At 51.6% G+C, this 24,100-nt stretch overlaps 1 protein-coding gene across 1 annotated transcript in view; it reads right to left on the bottom strand.

Moving 5' to 3' along the window:
* The window catches only part of DNAH9 (dynein axonemal heavy chain 9), a 205,871-nt gene that overhangs the window by 86,667 nt on the left and 95,104 nt on the right, over positions 1-24,100 (bottom strand). Inside the window, exons 51-55 of the mRNA XM_071574021.1 lie at positions 21,184-21,303; positions 13,878-14,066; positions 11,420-11,652; positions 7,611-7,733; positions 5,091-5,295 (exon numbers count right to left, since the gene is read on the bottom strand). Of these exons, the coding sequence (XP_071430122.1) occupies positions 5,091-5,295; positions 7,611-7,733; positions 11,420-11,652; positions 13,878-14,066; positions 21,184-21,303 (870 nt within the window). The remainder of the gene's footprint in view (positions 1-5,090; positions 5,296-7,610; positions 7,734-11,419; positions 11,653-13,877; positions 14,067-21,183; positions 21,304-24,100) is intronic.

The following is a 24,100-nucleotide window of genomic DNA, read 5'->3' on the forward strand; positions in this document are numbered from 1 at the left end:
AAAACCAGCAGCAAAGTCCCTCAGGTCCCACAGAGAACACGAGATGGATCTCAGGCTCAGGACTGAGGGCAAAGCCAAGGCCTCACCTGTTGTTGCTCCTCTTTGTATCCTGGCCTTGAAGTCCCACTGAGACCAGTGGCTTACTGGGCTAAAGCTGTACATGCACAGACTCCCCCTGCCAAAGGGTTTGCAAACTCAGTGTAAGAAGGCCAAGCAGACACAGACCAGTGTAACCATCCTGCCTCAGGGGCAGATCTCTGAACCACAGAGCAGATTCTTCCCCTTCCCCTGGTCCCATCTCCCTCTCCCCTGCAGAAGCACCAGTCATTAATGCTGTTCATGGTGGAAACAAAGACTTCTCTGGCTCCTTTCTGAACTGCTCCTCCAGAACAGGCTTTATCCCATAAAATGTGATTGCTCTTTTCTCTGTGTTTGCTCAGAGAAATGGCACCTTTCCTGCATTTCAGGTAAATTATGTTATTCCACAATCTGGCCCTTCTGTGAACACCTGTTTTTAGGGTTACCACAGAAAACATCCCATGGGAAAGCTGTGCCTCTGACTGGGATGCTGCTGAAGGTCTAAGCCTGGGGACTATTCTCTGCTACACGAAGCACTCTGGGGTGACAGTCTAAATCCTCAGACTTCAGTTAAGTGACACAACCAAGGAACTCAAGTAACTTGCAAGAAGAGTTTTGTAGCCCTGCAGGAAGCAGCCAGCACTGTGAAACAGCAGATGTGGGCACGTGGCACTGAGCCAAGTCCTGGGCAACGGGCAGGGAGAGACTCGGTGCCATGAGCCAAGTGACCTGGGGCTCCACAGACAGCTTTGGGACAACATGTGATGGTTTGATCCAGGCTTTCCCAGGTAACCAGATGTAACTAGGGAGGGGCCTGTCTCCCAGGTATTCCTCACCTGTTCTTTCCCCTCCCATGGGACAAGGGAGGACATGAGACAGGGAGATAGGAAGTGTTTTCTTCTGTTTCAGGCGAGGGTTGGGAGCAAGTTTTTCTTTGCTGCTCTCGGTCCCTTATGGGAGCCACGCAGAAGATCAGAGAGAGGACGTGAGTGAGAGGGTGTGGGAGAGGGGGCTGGCTTTCTTCTGAGACTGGTTGGTGGGACTGTATTGTACTGGTTTACTTGGGGGGTGCGTGGGGGTGTTTTGGTACCTGTTGCTTTTTGTTTTGTCTCATTTTTGTCCCTGTTTTCCCTTCCTTTTCCCTTTTCCTATTGTGGGTGCAGATTGTGTGCATATAATTATAAACGTTTAGAAATATACATATATATAGCCTGACTTGGCTCAGTTTCATTCAGGGTTTTTTTCTCCCCCTCTTTCCTTTTCCCTGCTTTGAGAAATAGAGGGGAAAGGAGGGGCAGCTCGGGGCTGAGAAACCAAAACAAAACAGGGACAGCTGTGCCCCTGCAGGGTCTGGAATGAGAGCTGGGAGCCTGTGCCTGTCCCAGCCCCACCAGGCAGGAGGGAGCCTGGAGGATTCTCTCTGTTGGCAGAGCTTTTCCTGCAGATGAACTGACTCTTTCATTCACAACTTATCTTTCAGCATTTGGGCTGAAAGTTCCTGTCCTTGCCATGCACACATTCATTCCATGTTAATGGGCTCAGGTGCTCAGGGGGTGGGCACTGAAGTGTGTCTGCTTCTGCTTTTTCAGCTGGAAAAGGCTCTTTTAAAGGCCTGTTCCACAGGTTTTACCCCCAGGAATTGGCCCGTGGCAGTGAATATTTTACAAGTCTTGAACCAGAAAATGAACACGGCTAATTCTGTGCTTTGCTGTCATTCAAGCATAGCAAGCCTCGAAAGGGACATTTTGCAAGCTTTTATTCCAGACCAGGACAGTGAGCCTGCAGTTATTAATGAGGAGGGGGTGGTTGTTGCTCCCCTAGACTGTAACCCCCACCCAGCTCTGGGAGGACCCTCAGAGGCACAGACACCACTGGGGCCCCACAGCACCTGCAGTTCTGCCCTGCCATGGTTTGCAGCAGGAGGGAGGTCACGGGTCCTTATTTCTGCAGTGGAGCTCATTATCTGCTATTTCACAGCTGATATATAACAGTGCAACTTCTGGGAAACAGGTTACTCCCAGAACCTTTCAAATTTCATTCCATGAAATAATAAAATTCCCCAGAGCTCCAGGCCAGGTTTGCAGGGTTTGCTGCCAACACCTTCCGAGCTCAGCCACTGCAGCCACCTTTCCTTTTCCTGTCTGCTGGTTCTGTTGTGTTATTTTAACAGCACAAACCAGAGGGGAAAATTCCCTATGCTTTCATAGAATCATGGAATGGTTTGAGTTGGAAGGGACCTTAGAGACCATCTCATCCCACCCCTTGCCATGGGCAGGGACACCTCCCACCTGCCCAGGTTGCTCCAAGGCCTGTCCAGCCTGGCCTTGGACACTTCCAGGGATGGGGCAGCCACAGCTTCTCTGGGCACCTGTGCCAGGGCCTGCCCACCCTCACAGGGAAGACTTCCCTCCCTAATCCTGCAAAGCACATGAGGCAGAACCTCCACCCTGTCCATCATAACCTGACTGTGCAGGGATTTCACACACACTTCAGCCAAACAGCAAAGTCTGGAGTTGATGGGAGATACCTGAAACCAGCCCTGGTGACACAACTGGAGCAGGGCAGTGCCACCAGCACATGGAGCAGAGTCATCCTCACCAAAGGGACTTGCAGATGTGACCAAAGACCAGAGGGCTTGGGCTGACCTGAGAGGGAAGGTCTTGGGGTTTGGCTCTGCTTGCCTTGGCCTAAACTGGACTGCTCTCAGCTGTGCCTGTCCCACAGTCAGGCTCCTGGGCCAGCCCTGGTTTAATGCTGAGTGAGAGCAAGGACTTGTCCTGGACAGACTGACCTGTCCCTGGAAGCACCACAGGGCAGAGTCTCAGGCACAGGAGTGGAGTCCTGTGAACATGGCAGAGCTTCAAAGTAAGGAGGGACAGAGAGGTGGAGTAACTGGGAATCAGTGAAGACAGAGATTCTGGAAACAGACTCTTTTGAGGAACCACTTGAAAAAGGTTGGTGTTACTGGAGTTGGTTTAATAATAGCAGTTTGATGGATTTTGATGAGGGTATTAACAATAAATTCTGGGCTCCACATATAAGGTGTGCTTTGAGCTCAGCAACTGTTGTGCAGGGCTGTAGAAATCACCTCCTTCCACCTTGAGCCAGAGCCCCAAACCCTCCCAGGACACCAACCCCTGGCCCTTTAGTCCCAGGGTAGAGAGGATGGACTAGCACACACCCAGAGAGGTGGTGGCCTGTCCTTTGGGGAACTCAAACACTCCCAAGGAGCTCCCCAGTGATCAGAGCCAGCCCTGGGGCAGAAGATGCTGAGCCCCTGCCCAGCTCCTGCCCCAGTCAGGGCCACTGCAGCCCCTCACATGAACAGGAGACTCAGCTCTGCCTTCAGCCCAGCAGGGCAGGGGTTGTTCTGACTGACTGTTCCCCATCCAGCAGAACATCTGGAACAGCAGGCTGGTTCCTCTGACCTGACCTGACCCCCCTGGGGCAGCAGGGCTGGAGCAGGATGGAAGTGGATGAGAGGCAGAGCTGGTGGGCTCTGGTGTTATCTTGTTGTGGTGATAGAGAGAAATAGGTCTCAAATATTCTTAAAGGACAGGAAAATGCCATCCCACACCAACTGCACCAGCCCAGCACTGAGGCCTCAGACCAAGAGGCTTTGTGTCCCTCGTGGCCCCAGCGAGGCAGTTATTAAATCAGTTTATTGTGTATTTTTGATGCCATCTTTTGGCTCATTAGCACATGAACCTGGTTCAAACTCGATGCATCATTAAGGCTGCCCAGCTAAAGCACCTCAGAACCTCATTAAATGGAAAGATTATTACAGAACTGGCCTGGCCTGACTGAACATGTGAAGTAAATGTATTCCCACTCTCAGCAAATATTTAGTATTATACATGTTTGCTACATTGTTAAATGTGTCATTAGAATAGAGGATTTTCTGTATAAAATTATCTTGAAATTGAAGCCATACTTATTAGAAGAAAGAGAATATTTTGGCCTGTTACAAAGAAGTGGGAGGAAGAACCAGGAGAGAAAAATGTCATTACCAGCCTCACAATATTTACAGAGAGACTCCTATACCATAAATGGTGAAAATTAAGTGAGATAAATCCTGCCTCTAAAATTAAACCTGTGAAGTCCAGGAAAACCCAATTTAATGAGAATCTCAGTTTCCAGTCACAAGAGGAGGAGGAAAATAAAGAGATTGTTACCCTAATTTTGGGAGAAGAAAAATAAAAGTGCAATATAAGTGTTCCCAAAATACCAAGAAAACAAAAGACCGAAGGAAAAGAATCTTCAGTTCAAGGGAAATCTCCCGATTTTATTGCCAGCTCAGTAATGTCTGCAACCTTGGACATGAAATGCTCTGCTCTTAGGTCACAGTGACAACAACACAAGGAGAAGGAGGAAAAGGAGGAGGAGAAGACAAAGAGGAAGAAGGAAGAAGAAGAAGAAAGAAGAAGGAAGAAGGAGAAGGAAGAAGAAGGACAAAGAAGAAGGAAGAAGAAGGAAGAAGAAGGAAAAAGAAGAAGGAAAAGAAGAAGAAGAAGGAAGAAGAAGAAGAAGGAAGAAGAAGAAGAAGGAAGAAGAAGGAAAAATGAAGAAGAGGGAAGAAGGAAGAAGAAGGAAAAAGGAAGAAGAAGGAAAAAGAAGAAGAAGAAGGAAGAAGAAGAAGGAAGAAGAAGGAAAAATGAAGAAGAGGGAAGAAGGAAAAAGAAGGAAAAAGGAAGAAGAAGAAGGAATAAGAAGGAAAAATGAAGAAGAGGGAAGAAGGAAGAAGAAGGAAAAAGGAAGAAGAAGGAAGAAGAAGGAAGAAGGAAGAAGAAGGAAGAAGAAGGAAAAATGAAGAAGAGGGAAGAAGGAAGAGGAAGGAAAAAGGAAGAAGAAGAAGGAGGAAGAAGGGGGAAGGAGGAAGAAGAAGAGGAAGGAAGAAGAAGGAAGGAGGAAGAAGGAAGGAGGAGAAGGAGGAAGGAGGAGAAGGAGGAGAAGGAGGAGAAGATGTTGACAACAATTTCTCCTTGCTGCCAGTGTAAGCTCCAGCTACTGACCTTGAGCTGCTCCAGGTCAGGCCTCTCCCTGCTGACCACGGCCGCGAGCAGCTGCTCCTCCAGCCCGTCCCTGGTGACGCTGAAGTTGATGAGGGTGCACTGGGCCTGCAGCTCGGGCGGGAAGTGCGGGCTGGCCAGCTTGGTGTGCAGGATGAGGCGGAAGGCTGGGCTCAGCTCACACTCCTTGTCCCCAATCCTGATGTACCTGCAATGAGAGGCTGAGCCAGGAGTCTGTGCCTGGAGGTTTCACTCCAGGACAAGCAGAGGTTCTGGTCAGTGGCACCTACCAGGACTTGGCATCCAAAGAGAAATCACTACTAAAGCAAAAAGAATTTAAAATCATGGCCTGAATCACTTCTGGTTAAGGATAAAAACCCCAGAGAGCTGCCCCTGAACTTTGGATCCTGTTGGTGAAGACTCCCATTTTGCAGCAGCAGCAGGGCCAGTCCAACCATGAGCCCTCCTTTTGAGAGAGGCTGAATTCTGCCTTAGAGCTGCAGTTCCAGGCAGGAGAAGCCCCTCAGCATTGAGGTCGTGGGTTTCACCCCCATATGGGCCATTCACTTAAGAGCTGAACTTGATGGTCCTTGTGGGTCTCTTTCAACTCAGAATATCCTGTGACAAATCTGTGAGACCTTTCCTCAGCCACATCCTGAGCTGCCCAATCTGCTGGCTCTGGTCAGGCCACCTCTGCAGCTGCACTGAGCCTGAGCACTGAGGCCACATTTGGACAGTGACTGGTTGCCATTCATAGGAGTTACCACCACCCAGGAAAACCCAACCTTCTCCTGTTCTGCATTTCTGACAGTAAGTCTAAAGCTCACAGAGACCCCAGGAATCAACATACTCTGAACCCAAGTTTAACCCAGCCCAGAAAGCCAAACAGCTCTTGGGATGCACCAAAACCAGTGTGGGCAGCAGGTCCAGGGAGGGGATTCTCCCCCTCTGCCCTGCTCAGGTGAGACCCCACCTGAGGCACAGAGCATAGCTCTGGTGCCCCCAACATGAGAAGGGCATGGAACTGTTGTAGTCCAGGGGAAACCATGAAGTTGATAACAGGACTGGAGCACGTTCTCTATGGAGACAGGATGGGAGAGTTGGGGCTGTTCAGCCTGGAAGAGGGAAGGTTGTGTGGAGACCTAATTGTGGCCTTCCAGTACTTTAAAGGGTTACAGGGAAGCAGGAGAGGGGATGTTCATCAGGAACTGGAGTGACAGAACAAGGGGGAATGGCTCCAAGCCATCAGAGAGTAGGTTTATATTGGATATTGGGAAGAAACTCTTTCCTGTGAGAGTGGGCAGGCCCTGGCACAGGTGCCCAGAGAAGCTGTGGCTGCCCCAGCCCTGGAAGTGTCCAAGGCCAGGTTGGACAGGGCTTGGAGCAACCTGGGGTGGTGGGAGGTGTCCCTGCCCATGGCAGGGGGTGGTATGAAACAAGATTTAAGGTCTGTTCCCACCCAAACCATTCCATGATTCTGTATTAACAAAGTCCATGGGAACCAGAGAGCAAGAGAAACCAGAAATGTTTCAGGGATTCCATGGGACTGTTGCAGGAATGGGGATGTTCTCAGGGGAGTTTGAATTCACTGCTCAGCCCTCCCTCGGTGTCCTCCTGGCCCCTGGGTTGCTGTTACAGCTGTGACCCAGAGGTGAACCCCAGCAGAGGCAGCTCTCAGGGCCCTGGGCCAGCAGCTGTGCATGGGCTCTGGGCTTATGGTCTGGGAACACCAAACCAGGCACTCCCATGTGGGTTATGATTCCCTTTCTTAGGAAACACCTGAACTCATGGGGAGTTCTGAGGGCAGAGACAGTCCCAAAGGGGATGACTGAGTGTTTCACTGCAGGGGACTCAGGATTGCCACCCTCCCTGCTGTACCCCCAGCCCAACATTCCCCAACATTTCCATCCCTTCCCTGGTACTGCTCCTCCCCTTCCAGCCTGCAGCCAATTTCCCACTCAGCCTCCCTTCCCATGGTGTTTCCCCTGCAAACCTTGCAGACAGCTTGCCTTGCCCAGCAGTTTACAACACCTCGAGATACTTCAGGCGAGTAAGGAAATAACCCTGAAAGAATTTAAGGACAGAGAGCTCCCTTGGTGCCCCTCTCTGCCCTCCTCTCAGCTGGAGGTGACCAGAGCAGCCAGGGAGAACTTGACCTCATTAAGAAACACTTTATATCCTTAATGCTGAAACCTGTAGCTCTATTCCTGAGCTCTGTGCAGTGTTTGCTAAAATTCAAGGTTACATTTACTTCACAACAGCAATAGCTATTTTGGTAATAATTCAGTGTCAGGGCAATGATCACTGGACAGTGAAGTTTGAATGACACTGTGCAATGAAAAGAGAAATTCAGGTTGATTTCCATGTCCTGCTGTGCCTGAATTACCTGTGATTGCCTGATTTAAAAAGCCTTCACCCCTGCAGGCAGCATGTTAGTGCTGCTGGATCTGCACACCCAGGGTGGGAGGTGAGAGCAGAGGGCACAGCACCCCCACAGGTGCCCACAGACTTCCCCCAGCTCACCTGCCTTTCTTGGTTGTTTCTCTCCCCAGTAAGGGCCCCAGCACTGGATCCACAGATTCCTCCAGGTTTTCAATCAGAACCAGTTCTCCTGCAGCCAGGGCTCGTTCCAGCACATCCAGATACCTGTGGGGAGCACACTGGGAGGTACCTCCTGTAGCAGAGCAGGATGTGATGCTGTCACTGAGGAGGGTGTGGGACACAGGGGGCTCTGCACCGAGGGGGCAGCTACAGGCACTTCACAACATTTGGGGAGAGAAAGGGGGATAAGAGTGGTCAAGGTCTGGGGCAGAAAGTGGCACTGACAGAATCCTGGCTGTCCTAAAAACACAATGAGGTCCCAGAGCTCCCAGGGGCAAGCAATGACCTCTCTGTCATTCCCAAGAAAGGTCTGGGCATCAGTAAGCAAAGCTGGAGATGTTTCTAGCAAATACTTTGTTTCCCCCAGAACCCCTGGTGCAGTTCCCCTTGCACAAAAGCAAGTGCAAAGAGCAAATTTCAGCTTCATTTTGCTCAGGGTTGAGGGTCATGTTTAGGACAACTTGTTTCCTGCCAAGGGAAGTGCCCCTTTGCCCAGTGATGACCTGTGGAATGGGGCTGCTGTGCTTTGGGATAGTTTGTCTCAGGACAGAAGGGTCAGGTGTCTGGGCTCTCCTTCAGGGCTGCTCTGCACTTCACCCAACTCCTCTGCCAGGAGGACAGCAGGGCCCAGCCAGGAGGGGAGGGGGCCCCAGGCACTGCCCCACCTTCACTGCTATACCCCATCTAACTCCTCCAGTCAAAATTCATACTCCTCATTTCAGCCAGAGAGTTTGGGACCTCAAGAGGTGACAGAAAGATCAGAGAGAAGAAACTCAGAGTGACCTCCAGGCCTGACCTTTAAAGGAATATGCTGACACAGTGCAACCCCCATCCCTGCTCAGCAGCTTCCATTTTTCTGAGTCCAGGAGTATTTTTCACAAAGGAATCTGAGGGAGTGGCAGAAGCTGCCCCCAGAGCTGCTCAAATGGTCCTTCCTGAAGGTGGGCCCTCTGGGTGGGTTTAAACCTCTTACAGCTGTTGAAAGCCAGGAAGCTCCACTTCCCAGATGATGGAAAATTGTAATGGGGCAGTGATGATGCTTTTAGTCCACAGCCCTGAGACATCACAGCAACACACTTAACTCCACTCTTAAAGGCCCTGCCAGCTCTGAGTGTGACCAGGGAGGAAGGGGAAAGGGATGTTGTATTTGCACAGCAATGGCATGGGTGTTACAGGGTCTGTTCTGGTTCCATCCTGGAGGTTCAGACCCAGATGCCTCCTCTGGGGTCCTTGCTTTGAATAACTGCAAGACACGGTGCAAGATTGGCCAGAAAGCAGAAATGTGCTCTAGTGAAAAATAAACCTTATTTTGGTCCTGGATCAGATCTAGTAACTCACTATTTTCTGGGAGGAAAGCTGAGGAGACCCCAGCAAAACAACCTGGGCAATGACAGAGAAGGCACCAGTGAAACATGAGCAACCCCAAGGCATCTCCAAACCCACATGACTTCACCAGCACCAGGCCTGGGTCACTCCTGGCTGTTGCCAGTGCTTTACCAGCCTTGGTGCTTGGAGATCTCAGTAGGGATTTGACTTTGGGGCTGCTCCATCCCAGCTGGGGCTCCTCGCTTGTGGACAGAGCTTAGTGCCAGCTGATACAGCAGAAGACCAGTCTGAGGGCTACTGGAGATAAGAGCCAGGAGTGGAAAAGCCTTTCCATGAAAGATTTATCTGGATCAATGCAGGAATGTTATAAGGAGAACATCCAACTGGTGCCAGTGTGGGAGCAGCATCAGACCAACTGGTCTGCAGGGCATGGTGACCCTCTTGGCAGCTTGGCTGTCCATATCCAAGCCCTTTCTCTCTTTTTCCAAGTGGTAGGAAGCCCTGTTCACCCTCCTGGATGACACTAAATCAAGAAACAACACCTAGAATGAGCCTGATGGAGGACACCACAGTCCTACACAGGCCTGTTGCCCAGAGCAGCTGTGGCTGCCCCATCCTTGGGAATGTCCAAGGCCAGGTTGGATGGGGCTTGGAGCAACCTGGGACAGCGGAAGGTATCCCTGGCCAGGGCACGGGGTTGGAATGAGTTTCCAGGGCATGGGGCTGGAATGAGCTGAGCCTTAAGATGCCTTCCAACCCAACCCATCCTGATGCCCAGAGCTCAGCACACAGCTCACTCCATCCCAGCTTTGGAGGAGTTTCTATGGTAACTGAGCCAAGCACTGAACAGACCCTTTACTCTGTGAGACATCCCTGTGAGTTCAGTAAGAAACAAACAGATAACACATCGAGGGGAGGGTTTGCCTCATGGTGAGTGGCTCTCCCCTGAAGTTACCCATCTGCTGGCCCCAGCCAGCCAGGCGGCACCTTCCTGGCACGGCTGTGCCAGGGGCTGCTCTTACCCCTTCTGCCTCAGTCAGAGTGCCCGGAGCTGCAGGCTGTAGGAGGTCACAGTGTGTTTGTGAACCCTCTGCTGTCTGAGGTAATTGATGAAGAGACTGATATGGAGCAGTTCAGAGCGTATCCTTGGAGGAAAGCAGTTTGGAGTGCACCCTTAAGGAGCAGAGAGCCACCTGGAGAATGTGGGGTACCTTGTAACCGGTAGGATGTTTCCATGTATGTTCAGTGAACTAATTAACCAATAGTGTGCTGGCATGTTACATACAAGAGTAGATAAAAGGTGAAGCTGTGACTAAAAGTAAGTGCTCAGCCTTCTGATCAAGCCTTCTGATGCTTCTGTGCCTGATCTCTTCTGACCGTCATTAGCACCCGCCTTACCCCTACAAAGGGTGACCCCAGTGCAGGCCATGCATGCCCTGGAGCTGTGGGTACACCACGAGGTGCCAGGGGCTGCTCTTACCCGTTCTGCCCCTGTCGCAGTGCCCAGAGCTGGGGGTGCCCTGGAACTGTGGGAACACCACAAGGTGCCAGGGGGCTGCTCTTACCCCTTCTGCCCTATGCAAAGTGCCCGGAGCTGGGGGTGCCCTGGAACTGTGGGTACACCACGAGGTGCCAGGGGCTGCTCTTACCCCTTCTGCCCTATGCAGAGTGCCCGGAGCTCGGGGTGCCCTGGAACTGTGGGTACACCACGAGGTGCCAGGGGCTGCTCTTACCCGTTCTGCCCTACGCAGAGTGCCCAGAGCTGGGGGTGCCCTGGAACTGTGGGAACACCACAAGGTGCCAGGGGCTGCTCTTACCCGTTCTGCCCTACGCAGAGTGCCCAGAGCTGGGGGTGCCCTGGAACTGTGGGTACACCACGAGGTGCCAGGGGCTGCTCTTACCCCTTCTGCCCCTGTCGCAGTGCCCGGAGCTGGGGGTGCCCTGGAGCTGTGGGTACACCACGAGGTGCCAGGGGCTGCTCTTACCCCTTCTGCCCTATGCAGAGTGCCCGGAGCTGGGGGTGCCCTGGAACTGTGGGAACACCACGAGGTGCCAGGGGCTGCTCTTACCCCTTCTGCCCTATGCAGAGTGCCCAGAGCTGGGGGTGCCCTGGAGCTGTGGGTACACCACGAGGTGCCAGGGGCTGCTCTTACCCCTTCTGCCCCTGTCGCAGTGCCCGGAGCTGGGGGTGCCCTGGAGCTGTGGGTACACCACGAGGTGCCAGGGGCTGCTCTTACCCCTTCTGCCCTATGCAGAGTGCCCGGAGCTGGGGGTGCCCTGGAACTGTGGGAACACCACGAGGTGCCAGGGGCTGCTCTTACCCCTTCTGCCCTATGCAGAGTGCCCGGAGCTGGGGGTGCCCTGGAACTGTGGGAACACCACGAGGTGCCAGGGGCTGCCCTTACCCGCTCTGCCCCTGTCGCAGTGCCCGGAGCTGCGGGTGCCTGGCCCGGAGCCAGCGGCTGCCCTGCAGCTGCGGGTCCACCAGGAGGGGCCAGCGCTGGCAGCAGCTCAGGATGGCAGCGCTCTCGGCGGAGGCGCGGTCCGCTGGCAGCCCCTCGTTGTGCCAGCCCGCCACGGTGGCCTCATCTGCCAGCATGGCCAGGGGGTCCAGGCACGGGCTCACAGGGATTGGCACCTGCGGGAGAGGAGAGAGGCTCCCAGTGGGTGATCTCCAGAAAAGTGAGCTCAGTTAGACGCTGATAGAGCAAATTTATCTGCACCACCAAGTGGGAGCAGGAGGCAGAGGGAGGGGATCTGCCCCTCGGCTCCACTCAGGTGGGACCCCAGGGGCAGAGCTGCCTCAGGAACCATCATCACAGGGGTGTGGGGCTGCTGGGGGGAGTCTAGAGAAGGTCATGAAGACACTCTGGGGGCTGCAGCTCCTCTGCTCTGGAGACAGGCTGGGAGAGCTGGGGGTGGTCACCTGGAGAAGGCTGGGGGGAGACCTGAGAGCCCCTTCCAGAGCCTAAAGGGGCTCCAGGAGAGCTGGAGAGGTACATGGGACACGGGATGGAGTGACAGCACAAGAGGGAATGGCTTCCCACTGCCATAGGGCAGGGTGAGGCGGGTACTGGGAGGAAATTCTTGCATATGAGGGTGGTGAGGCTCTGCCACAGGGTGCCCAGAGAAGCTGTGGCTGCCCCACCCCAGGAAGTGTTCAAGGCCAGATTGCACAGAGCTTGGAGCAACCTGGGACAGTGGAAAGTGCCCCGGCCCATGTCAGGGGGTTGGAATGAGATAGTCTTCAAGGTCCCTTCCAACACAAACCATCCTGTCATTCCATGATGCATCTGGTTTGCCACTCTACAGGATACATTTGTTTTTTTCCCAATTCTGTTGTGAGCAAACAAAACCTGTACAAGTAACCCAAGGGGCTGCAGAGCCCTAAACCAGCCCCTGTGTCTCGGACCATGCTCTGCCCCATTCATCTCTCTGGGGCAGTGTGGAGGGACAGCACTAACCTCCATGTTCTGCTGCTAAACAGCATTAGAAGGTCCAGAAATGCTTCACTGATGGGGGGACATCTCTGGGTGTGACAGCAGAGTTACCTGTGCCAGGTCTCTGAGCAGAGTGGGCCTTTCATTTCCCATTAGAATTTCACACATATCCTTGAAATTTCTAATCACAAACTCAGGTCATTTTAGAAACAACACTGCATTTTTTTAACTAAATTTCTGGCTTAGCATTAAGAAATGCAGAATGATTTTTTTCCTCTCTCAGCCAAAGGAACTGGCTCATTTTGTCAGCTCTTTGATTTGGCCATAACTGCCCCACTGTGACCTTATTCAAAAGCTTCTTGGCACATTTATTGATAGATGAGAGGAACCTGCTAAAAATTAGCGAAATATTAAACAAGTTTGCAGCACGATGATCTCCATCTGGTCCTACCAGCAAGACACGGATAAAACCAGCTGAGAGGCACAGCCAGCACAATCAGAGCTTGTGTCCAGAATGGGAAAAACACCTGGAGCTTCTCCAAGCCTACTAGAGAGCTGGCAGTGAGCTCTGCCTGCTCCAAGCAATTTCTTTTCCCTGCAATTCCCACTTTCTAGGCCATCCCTGGTGCCTGGTCAAACTTGCACAGCATCAGTCCTGGGCTCCCTGCTTGGGGTTGTCCTCTGTACTTGGAGAACTGCCCTGCAGGGAGTCCTTGGCACCTCCACACCCACCTGAGGGCTCAGCTCTGCCCATGGGCCAGCAACCATTCCAAAATCCCCCCTGACTGCCAGAGTCAGATCCCCCAGTGTGGAACTCCCTGCCCTGGGGGAGGCACTGGGGGCTCCCACCCAAACCTGAGGGGAGACAATCTTGGGCTTTGGGGACTTGGGGAACCACTCATTGGATCCAGGGGAGGAGCAGACCCTGGCCAGGAGGAGCCCACCACTCTCCACCAGACTGTGCCATCATCTGCACCAACAGGTTTTTCACCTCCTTTTCCTTTGGACTCGGAGGAACCACGTGGGGCTCAGCACAGGGGCCACCAAACCCCCCTGTGTTTGTGCCCCAGGGGGCTGGGTTAGACTGCTGGGGTTGGGGGTTAAATCCAATCTCTCTTTGTGCCATTGCATTTATTGTAATACTGTTATCAAATTGTAACTCTGACTTATAATATCTTTTGTGTTGGGTTTGTTTCTCCTGCCACTTTACCTTTAAACCAGCACACAAGTGCATGGAGCCAGGACAGCCTCTCTTCCCCACAGTCACACATGGCTATGTCCTACTCCTTAACCCAGCTCAGTAGGGACACAGGGATGCCCCTCACTGGAGAGATTCCCTCCCCTGGGGGATCCCTGTGGACACCAGAATTTATGGCCATCTTCACCCCAGTAACAGCAGCTTCTCAGAGGAATCAGGACTTACTTTTAGCTGCTGCAGATATGGCTTCCAGCTGCCATCCAGGAGGTCCTGGCGGTATCTCCTGGTGAAGTAGCCCAGGTAGGACACGAAGGCTGTCACCAGCAGCACATCTCCACACAAGGTGCTCTGCTGCTCTTTGAAGGCCTTCACGGCCTCAGCCCATCTCACATTCTCAGAGGCGAGTCCCCCAACCTGCAAATGCCCAAATCTAATTAATAATTCAGAGAAGCTGGAAGGAACCTTAACAATCACCTCATTCCATCGCCTTGCCATGGGCAGGGACACCTCCCACCAGCCCAGGTTGCTCCAAGCCCCATCCAACCTGGCCTTGGACACTTCCAGGGATGAGGCAGCCACAGTTTCACGGGTAACCTGTGCCAGGGCCTGCCCACCCTCACAGCCAAGAATTTTTCTGAGTATTTAACCTACCCCTGCCCTGTCAGTTAAAAGCCATTTCTGCAAAACAAGTTTAATTCCGAAAAATGACACTGGTCAGGCAAAACAGTCTGGTGGATTGGGGCAGGAGGGAGTGACACATTAAGGTGACAATACTCTCAGGCACAGGGTGTGACCCTTGGGGTGGTCCTGTACAGAGCAGAGGGTTGGACTCCATGATTCTTGTGGGACCTTTCCAATCTGGCATATTCTTTGTGCTTAACAGCCACTGATGTTTTCTTCCCTTCCTGACTGGGCCTAAGCTGCTGTGGATACCAACCCAACTCCTGGCACCTGCAGCACCCTGTGGGCAGGAGATGCACAGTTCAGCTCTGCTTCCTATAGAAAGCACATCCTTTGATGTGCTGCCTGAACTTTTCAGTTGCTAAAACCTGTTGGTCCAGTGGCAAACCAGTGGAATAATCCTGCTGGCAGCACCTTCTCTGCACCACTGAGGACTGCAAGCCCTTGGTACCCCTCTGCTGTCTCCTTTTGAGGCTGGAGAGCTTTAGCCTCTTCAATAATTCCTCACACAGAGGCAGCCTTTTGATTTTCCTTGCAATCTTTATCTGTGCTGAATGATGCAATCTTTATTATCCAGTTTCTTTTTATTGTTACTGTCTCTGCACCATTTCCATTCTCCTGCAGCCTTTGAGGTGCAGCCGAGGGGGAGGTGGGAACAGGCAAGATTTATTTAGAATGTATTCATATAGAGATGGGGATTTTTCTCTGCTTTGTTCTCTCTTCTTTTCCTAATAAACCCTAACATCCAATTTCAGATTGGTTTGGGGTTTGGAGGGGGTTTTTTGCCTCTGGGAGCACAGAGCTCACACACTCACAGAACTCTTAGCTCCAGCCTTTCATTCCTGAATGGTAATAACCAGCTCAGCACCACTTACAGGGCATGTGAAGCAAAACCTTTTTTTCCAGGACACATTGCATTACATTTATCTACCTGCTGTTTCATACCTCCATCACTTGGGATCACTTTTACAGTTCTTTACAGACAGTCTGCATCATCACTGTGGAACTGGCAGACCTGCCCCCGCACCAGCTCATCCCACTCGGTTATGATTCACAGAATCACAGACTCAGAGTGGTTTGGGTTAGAAGGGACCTTAAAACCACCTCATCCCTGTGCCATGGGCAGGGACACCTTCCACCAGCTCAGGTTGCTCCAAGCCCTGTCCAGCCTGGCCTTGGACACTTCCAGGGCTGGGGCAGCCACAGCTTCTCTGGACAACCAGATCATTCTGGTGAACACAAGAACTAACAGGCATCTGCAGTAATACCCCTGATGGCCTTTCTGCCTTGCCAAAACTGCCCCTTTGAATCAGAGACAACTGTCCTCTGGGCAGTCTGATTCCTCCCAGGAACAGAAGGAGCAGCCTCAGGTTTTCTTTGCCCCATCTGACCTCAGAGCTGTTCCTGAACCTGCCCCATCTGAGCTGCCCTGTCAGGAACATGGAGCAGCTCCCTCCTCACAGAGCTGCAGAGGTCCCCCAGTGCCTTTTGCTGACCTCAGACTGTGCTGATGTCCCCTCAGCCTTGCCAGAAAGCTACCTGTGATAGCATTAGGAGCACATCTGCCTTTCTGCAGGATGTATAGGGCAAAGCCTGATCAGTCCCATTCCTTGGTACTCACTGGTTCCTGCCATGGGCTCCTGGTTCAGAAACGAACAACCTGATACAAATCCCCAGGTAAATTCCTGCAACTTGAAGCACTGAATTTCAGCCCATTCCTGTGGCTCCCACATCCAGACCACCCAGTAAATTAATCTATAGTAATGATTCCTCTTTTTCTGGGGGAATTTCCATTTTTGTGTTTTTATAAGGTTGTCTTACCATGTAAACCCACATTCCTTACAGTGTGGCATGTGAAGGCTGGAATACAGCAGGGATGAGGCAGCACAGGCTACACCTGCCCTGTTCCTCCTCTGTTTGGGTATTTGCTGGAGCTGGACACTCCCTGCTCTCAGCCCATGTGTCTGTTCTTACCTTCTCCTGCTTGTTGAAAAAGCAGCAAAGTACAATTTTAAGTTATTGATCACTTTTAAGGATCACACCTAAATCATCCTTAGTCTCACCTACAGTTACAGTGCAGAGTCCAGTTCTTCCATCTTTCCTTTGTAGTTTCGATAGATTAAACATCTAAAGGTCTTCCCTCCAGCCTCCTTGAGGTCAACTCTCACACTACTTCCAGAGCTTCTCTAAGACCAAGAAGTCTTTACTGATCTGAATTTCCTAACACTTGTAGAGTGGCTACATACTCCTAATAATTTCTGCAGGTTACTTTTTATCCACTTATGTTCGAGAGGTTTTTCTTCTCCTTTGCTTGGATCACACACAACTGCCAGTTTTATTACATTCAACACATCCCAGGTATCTTCCACCTCAGATCCTAGAAGTCATTGGAATTCTTTCCATTTAGCAAGCAGCAAATTAAAAGCTACTCATTACCTTTAGCTCTCTGGTAATGAGGGAGAGTGAACAACTACTTCTCATTCACCTTCTGCACACCAGTCATGACTTTAGAGGCTTCTGACACATCCATCCCCTTTGCCAGAATGCAGAGTCCTAATCTCTTTCCTCTCTTCTCCTCCAGAAGTGGTTCTGCTCTTTGCTGGGGCTGTCCCAGGTTGCCCACGGCCCGCTGGGGTGGGGTGGCCCCTGCCCAGCACGTGGCATGTGGCACTGACAACCCAACACAATGATGTTTAACTCCTGCCTCCTGAGTTTTTCTTCTAATTACTAATATCCAGTTTGACTTTCTTCCCCCAGGCAAGTGCCACGTTGCTGTTCCTGAGAACTCACTTCAACGACTCCAAGAGCTCTTCTGTGAGTGATAATAGTGCAATTAGGCCCTATCCATGTAAGTGCATGATTACAGTTTGTTTTCCCTGCACACATTAGTTTGCATTTGTCATCAGTGAGTGTCATCTGCTGCATTAGCACACACCCACTCAGAGCCCCAGTAGGAGCCAGCCTCCCTCTCTGGTGCACAGATCCCTGCTCCCTGTCCCTTGGATCCTGGAGCATCTTCCTTAGGTCACCTGAAGTTCATGAGATGCCAATCTGGCACTGTAAGGGCTGAGACTGCCTTCATCCCCCAGGTTCATTTGTCATTCCAAAGCATTCTGTTCAGTTATATTCTTCATGCAACCTCCAATGTGTTTGTTTTGAAGTCTGGGAACTTCCTCCTGCACACAGTCACACGGGTGACACATCTTGAATGTCAAATGAGCTGCACATCAGTGAGGACTGTCAAGTTCTTGTCCCAGATCAAAGCCAGGATGACAGAGGAGATGGTGTGCAGTGCACAGCAGGAAGTTGGGATGCAAATAGTTCCTTGCCTACGCTGCAAAATAATTTTTGACAAATCCTAGAATCATTAATGTTGGGAGCTGTTCCCAAGTCATGAGGAGAGGAAGAGATGGAACAAGCATGGCCTGGGATGTGGTGTCATAGAATCATAGAATGGGTTGAGCTGGAAGGGACCTTAAAGATCAAGCAGTTCTACCCCCTGCCATGGACAGGACACCTTCCACCAGCCCAGGTTGCTCCAAGCCCCATCCAACCTGGCCTTGGACACTTCCAAGGATGGGGCAGCCACAGTTTCTCTGGGCAACTTGTGTCAGGGATTCCCCACCCTCCCAGTCAAGAATTTCTTCCATATGTTTAACCCAAATTTCCCTTCTTTCAGTTAGAACCCATTTCTCCCAGTCCAGTCACTCCAGTTCCAGATGAACAGTCCCTCTCCAGCTTTCCTGCAGCCCCTTTAGATCCTGAAAGGTGCTGTGAGGTCTCTGCACAACCTTCTCTTCTCTGAACAGCCCCAGCTCTCTCAGCCTGACAAACTTGGAACGCTCCATGGATTTGGGTGTCCATGTTCCTCCAGCATTTCTCTCCATCTTATGGCAAGAGATAAGATTTAACCTCTAAACAAAATCTCCTCTAAGGGACTGGATTCTCTAACCCACAGCACAAATACTGCAGCTCCCACCCAGCCACAGGCAGGGGCAGCTCAGTTCCAAGGCAATGAGGGCTCCTTTTCTCCTCTCCCAACAAGTCTCATGGAACTCCAATGATTTCCACCAGTCTTGCCCTGACTTTGAAACCACCCCTGACCCCAATGATTCCACAGTAAGCAGAGATCCCTGCCAACAGTCCTCTTTCTGTGCTGCAGTACCCTGGCAGCAGGAGATGCCCCATGCAAGGAGGACTCTTGGTGTGGCAGCAAGAGATGAAAACCTTCTGGAAAACTCCTTCCAGCTCTAAGCCTCAGCCAGGCAAGCCAAAGGTGAGAGCTCCTTATGTACATCCAGCCCTGGGACAGCAGCCTGGGAGGGCTCTGCAGGAAGCCCACCTGTGGCTCAAGCACTGCTTAGGGGGTTGAGACATCTTTCCAACTTTTCCAGTGGTTTTCTGGCACAGTTGGTAAAGGTTAAGAGGGCTGGGAGTGAGGCAGCAGCAGCAAGATAATTTATGAGCTTAGTTACAGCATTAGGAGAACTCTAAGTATCACTTTCCAAAGCTCTGCACTGACAGACGGGGCAGCAGCAGCCACAAACAAGACAGATCCCTGGGTTTCCTCCCTTGTTTGCCACTGCAAACTGCTCTTGTTCTGTCTGTGTATTGTTTGGAGCAACAGGAGACCTTCACTGGTGGTTTGGGTGTTTGTTTGTACATGTGTACATTCATCCCTCAGCAAGGCAGAGAACAAACCAGAACACAAGCAACCCCAACTCCAGCCTTCTTCACTTAATGGGAGCCTGGGCTTGGCAGTGGCTTCCCCAAGGTCTCAGCCTCTCCTCTGGTACTGACACTTGTGACTATCAGGCTGAAAAATGTCCCCAGCACCTGTACCAGGTGATGTTTCCCAGAGATCAATACAAACAAGATGCTTTTCTCTAGAAGAATCCAGGGCATTGCCCAGCACTCATCTTCCTCAGCACAGTGGAGGCTGTGCCACCTGTGTGACACTTCAGTTTTGTGTGATCACAGGGGCAGGAACAGAGATTTGCTTCCACCTGGCTCTGCTTGTTCTCAGAGGATGAAAGGAAAGGGTGTTCCAGCCTGGGAAGTGTGTCCCAGAAGCACTGAGGGGTTTTCATGGAGAAGACAAAGCTCAGGAGTCCCATCTGTGCACACAGAGTGCAGCATGGGAAGCTCTCCCTGCACCTCAACATCAAGCTTTCCAACACTCCTGGACATGACCTTTGTGAGCACAGGAGGACAGAGATGTGCTTGAGCAGACTCCAAATCCAGTCTGAAGGAAAGTGTTTCAGAAGCCCCAGCAGGAACAGGCAGGGCTGGAAAATAACAATTTGTCCCAGTTCAGCAGGTGGGACCAGTTTCTCCCTGTGTGGGTGTGCCCAAAGCTGGGCATTCCAAACCCTCTGGGCCATTGCCCAGCAACTGTTCCCAGTGGCCCATTGGCAGCAGCTGCCCAGGGCACAGCTGAGCCCTCAGGCTGGGAGCTGGCTGGGAAAGAAGCCTGGCAGAGGAGCTGGGAGAACTGCCCTGCAGGGACTCCTTGGCACCTCCACACCCACCTGAGGGCTCAGCTCTGCCCATGGGCCAGCAACCATTCCAAAATCCCCCCTGACTGCCAGAGTCAGATCCCCCAGTGTGGAACTCCCTGCCCTGGGGGAGGCACTGGGGGCTCCCACCCAAACCTGAGGGGAGACAATCTTGGGCTTTGGGGACTTGGGGAACCACTCATTGGATCCAGAGGAGGATCAGACCCTGGCCAGGAGGAGCCCACCACTCTCCACCAGACTGTGCCATCATCTGCACCAACAGGTTTTTCACCTCCTTTTCCTTTGGACTCGGAGGAACCACGTGGGGCTCAGCACAGGGGCCACCAAACCCCCCTGCGTTTGTGCCCCAGGGGGCTGGGTTAGACTGCTGGGGTTGGGGGTTAAACCCAATTTCTCTTTGTGCCATTGCATTTATTGTAATATTGTTATTAAATTGTAACTCTGACTTATCATCTCTTTTGTGTTGGGTTTGTTTCTCCTGCTGCTTCACCTTTAAACCAGCACACCAAGATACAAAGCATTAAGGCATTTCAGCCCTGGCTGTGAGCCGAGGCTCCAGCTAATGGGCACTGGGAACAGCCCCCATCACCTCTCAGCCTCTTACCTCTCTCTAGTCCTGCCCCACAGAGGATGGGGAGCTGCAGACACCACAGTCTGGGTTGATAATGGCACAGGTGCTGCTTTCAGAGAGCCATTCACTCTAATTTTCATCATTTCAAAACTTGCAAAGCTACATGTTCCCACCTTTGTTTTGATAATACAATTTTTGAGTCATATAGTTCTGGTCCATCAGCACCTGATGACACTTCAAAGCCCAAAAAGGAGGTGAGAGCTGTGAGGAGAGCAGAGCCAGACTCCTTAAGGAGCTGAGTGGCCCTGAGGGATGAAAACAGGCAATGCCAAAGCAGTTTCTGTGGGGGATGACTCTGTGTGTGTGTGTGTATCTCCCAATATCTGAGGTAACTGATGAGTGCACCCTTAAGGACCAGAGAGCCACCTGCAGAGTGTGGGATACCTTGCAACCAGTAGGATCTTTCCATGTATGCTTAGTGAACTAACTATCCAATAGTGTGCTTGCATGTTATATATGAGTAGATAAAAGTAAAGCTGTAACGAAAAATAAAGTCCTTTGTCTTCAGTGTAGCCCTCGGATCAGACTGAGCCGGAGCTCGTCTCTGCCTCCTCTGACCGCTGCAAATCTGCCTTACCCTGACAATTTTCCTTACCAAAACTTGCTGCAGGGCAGGAAATGGACTCCAGAAAAAGGAGGAGGTACCACAGTGTGTGTTCATCCCAGCCCCTGCACCTCCCTCCGTGCCACCAGCACTCACCAGGCGGTTGGCCAGCGCGATGGTGCCCGCCGTGGCCGCTGCCTCCTGCTGGCACCGGAGCTTCTCTGCTGTGGCCTTCTCAAACTGTGCCCGCAGCCTGCCCAGGTTCTCGTCCAGGCGCTGCACAGCAAACACAGGGGGCACAAACAGCACATTGGAACAGCACAGGAGGGTGGGAGCAACTCCAAAGAGCCCACAAAGACACCCTGAGGCTGGAGCCCTCTGCCTTGGGACAGGTGGGCAGAGCTGCTCAGACTGGAGAAGAGAAGGTTCTGGGGAGACCTCAGAGCCACTTCCAGTGCCTCAAGGGGCTCCAGGAGAGCTGGAGGGAGACTTTGGACAGGGGCAGGGAGTGACAGGACAAGGGGGAATGGCTTCCCAATGCCAGAGGGCAGGGTTAGATGGGATAGTGGGAAGAAATCCCTCTCTGTGAGGGTGGGCAGGCCCTGGCACAGGTGCCCAGAGAAGCCGTGGCTGCCCCATCCCTCAGAGTGTCCAAGGCCAGGTTAGATGGGGCTTGGAGCAACCTGGGCTGGTGGGAGATGTCCCTGCCCACGGCAGGGGGTGGGACTGGATGGTCTTTAAGGTCTCTTTGAACCCAAACCATTCTGGGATTCTGTGATCCCAAGGCAAACCCTTCTCCAAAGCTGTCAGGCCCTGTGGCAGGGCTGGCCAAGCCCCAGCCCAGCTCACCCAGCCTGCCTGGCACCAGGAGCAGCAGGGGCAGTGCTGGGCTGTGTTCCTGCTTGTAACTCACACCCTCAGCACAGGGTAGAGAAGGACACACCAAACTACATTATTTGTGGCTCTGCCCAAAAACCCCTGAATTTAAACTGGTCAAGGATCTCCCTTGTGGCTGAGCCCCAGGATGGTGCTGTGGCCAAGCAATGAGCAGGCAGCTGAGCAAACAAATCTGACACATCCTGGTGCTGCAGCCCCTTGGTCTCAGACAAGCCCTTGAGGGTATGCAGATTCCAAAGTCATGCTCCAATCCCCAAGGAGCAGCTGGAGGCATTGGCTGAACCATATCCAAGCCACGTCCTCACACTGTTTTGAGAAGGGAATATAAACAAGGAAGCCAATAAAATTGTTCTGCTCCAAAAGCTGCCAGACCCTGTGCCAGGAGCCCCCAGAGAGGTGGGACCACCTGTCATGGAGGTCACTGCATGGAGCTTCAGGGCTGGGAAGGGGCAGAAAGAGGCCAAAGCACCTGGAGAAAAAGTTGAAGAGCCCTTTGCTTGGACAGAGCTGTTCACACTGATCTAAACCAAATCAACAGCTCCCACAAGCACTTGGAGCATTTCACTTCTGATAAGAGGAGTAATAATTGATTTTATCTGCACCCAGTGCAGACTGCTTAAGGCTAAACTGCTTGTAAATCACTTTAACACTGAGATACACACTAGAAACAAACCTGAAAATGAAAAAGGATTATATTAGGGATCTCTGCAGCTCTCCTGGATATTGGTAAACTCAGAACAGTCTCTCCTTGACCTGCCATGAACTAATAACAAAAAGTTTCTGTGCCTGTGTACTATGGGTGTATGTGCCTACAAAGGCTCATTTATATCAAATTCCATTATTCAAGCATGATCTGATAATTATCTGTAGAATATATATATATATCTGACCTGAAGAACAGGCCAGACCTGCAGGACCCCATCAGACACACTCCAAAGGGACACACAAATACAGCTGTGAACAAAACTCTGGCTTCCACCTCTACCCTCCCCAGGTCCATAGCAACTTATTTCCCAGGCAGGCAAAGAAGAGGGAAAGGTATTTAGTGTTGCAAATAATCAGAATAGTGTAATTTAGTACTAAAAAATGGATATGTGACAGCTTGGGGCCCAGCTGTGAGCAGGTATGAATCAGCAGTGAAGGTACCCAAGATATCCCAGCTTGATAAACAAGGATATACCTCCACATCCATCCCACCCTGAGCAGTGCATCATTACCATCTGCAGAGGGCAAAATGCACCTAAACCAGGCAGTTTTGTAAGTGCATGCCAGAGGTGTACCAGTAATCTCCCCAAAGACTGCAATTTGCTTCAACAAAACCCAACTTCTTTAAAAAAAAAAGAAAAAAAAAGAAAAAGGCATTAAAAGCTTTAGAGAAGAGCAGCATAAAGGGATGGAAAAAAGTTAAAGTTCCCCAACACTGTATTGCATATCTGATGTGGGAGAATTAGACACTAAAGCCCTCTAAATCCATCCCTGCTCCAGGTGCCTCCTTTCATCTGCAGCAGGAAGGGGTGACCAGAGAGCTCAGCACAGCACTTCTGTATTTTAGTTAAAAAGTGTAGTATGCATTTTAAAAAGAATAAGCCCTCAGAAACATCAAGAGTGACGTGTTTTCCAAGAGGAAGATGTGCTGGTGCAAGAGGTGGGTGCAGGGACCTGCTGCCCCTGGCAGGACCCCACGGGCACCCACTGGGACCTGCCCTGCTGCAGCTCCAGCCCAGGGGGATGTCACTCCCAAAGGGGGCACCCAGAGCTGAGGCACCCCAAAGCCAGGCAGGTCCTGGAGCAGCTGCTTCCCATACTGTGTTCTTAGCAGCTCTTGGGCCAGGAGGGAGAAAAGCAGCATAAAGCAGCATGGCTTTTGACATAGAGATGATTTTCTGAAGGAAAACTATAAAGACCTGAAGCCACACTCTGTGCAAATGCACTTTAAATCATGCTGTAATTCCTCCTATTCAGAGAAATATTTATTCCTTAATTTTTTTAAGTAGTAAAACAACAAATAATGTACAAGATGTGCTGCCAGGGAGCTGTGCTGTGACAAATGAGGTTCCTACCAGAGCAGAAGCCACCCTGCAAACCCTGCCCATCTCCAGGGCCTGAGCAGAGAGCCAGCCCAGCCCTGAACCAGCCTCCAGTCCCTCTGCCCTGCCCTGCCACACACTGGGAACAC

The sequence above is a fragment of the Pithys albifrons genome, chromosome 19 (assembly GCF_047495875.1).
Source record: "Pithys albifrons albifrons isolate INPA30051 chromosome 19, PitAlb_v1, whole genome shotgun sequence".
Lineage (NCBI taxonomy): Eukaryota > Metazoa > Chordata > Aves > Passeriformes > Thamnophilidae > Pithys > Pithys albifrons.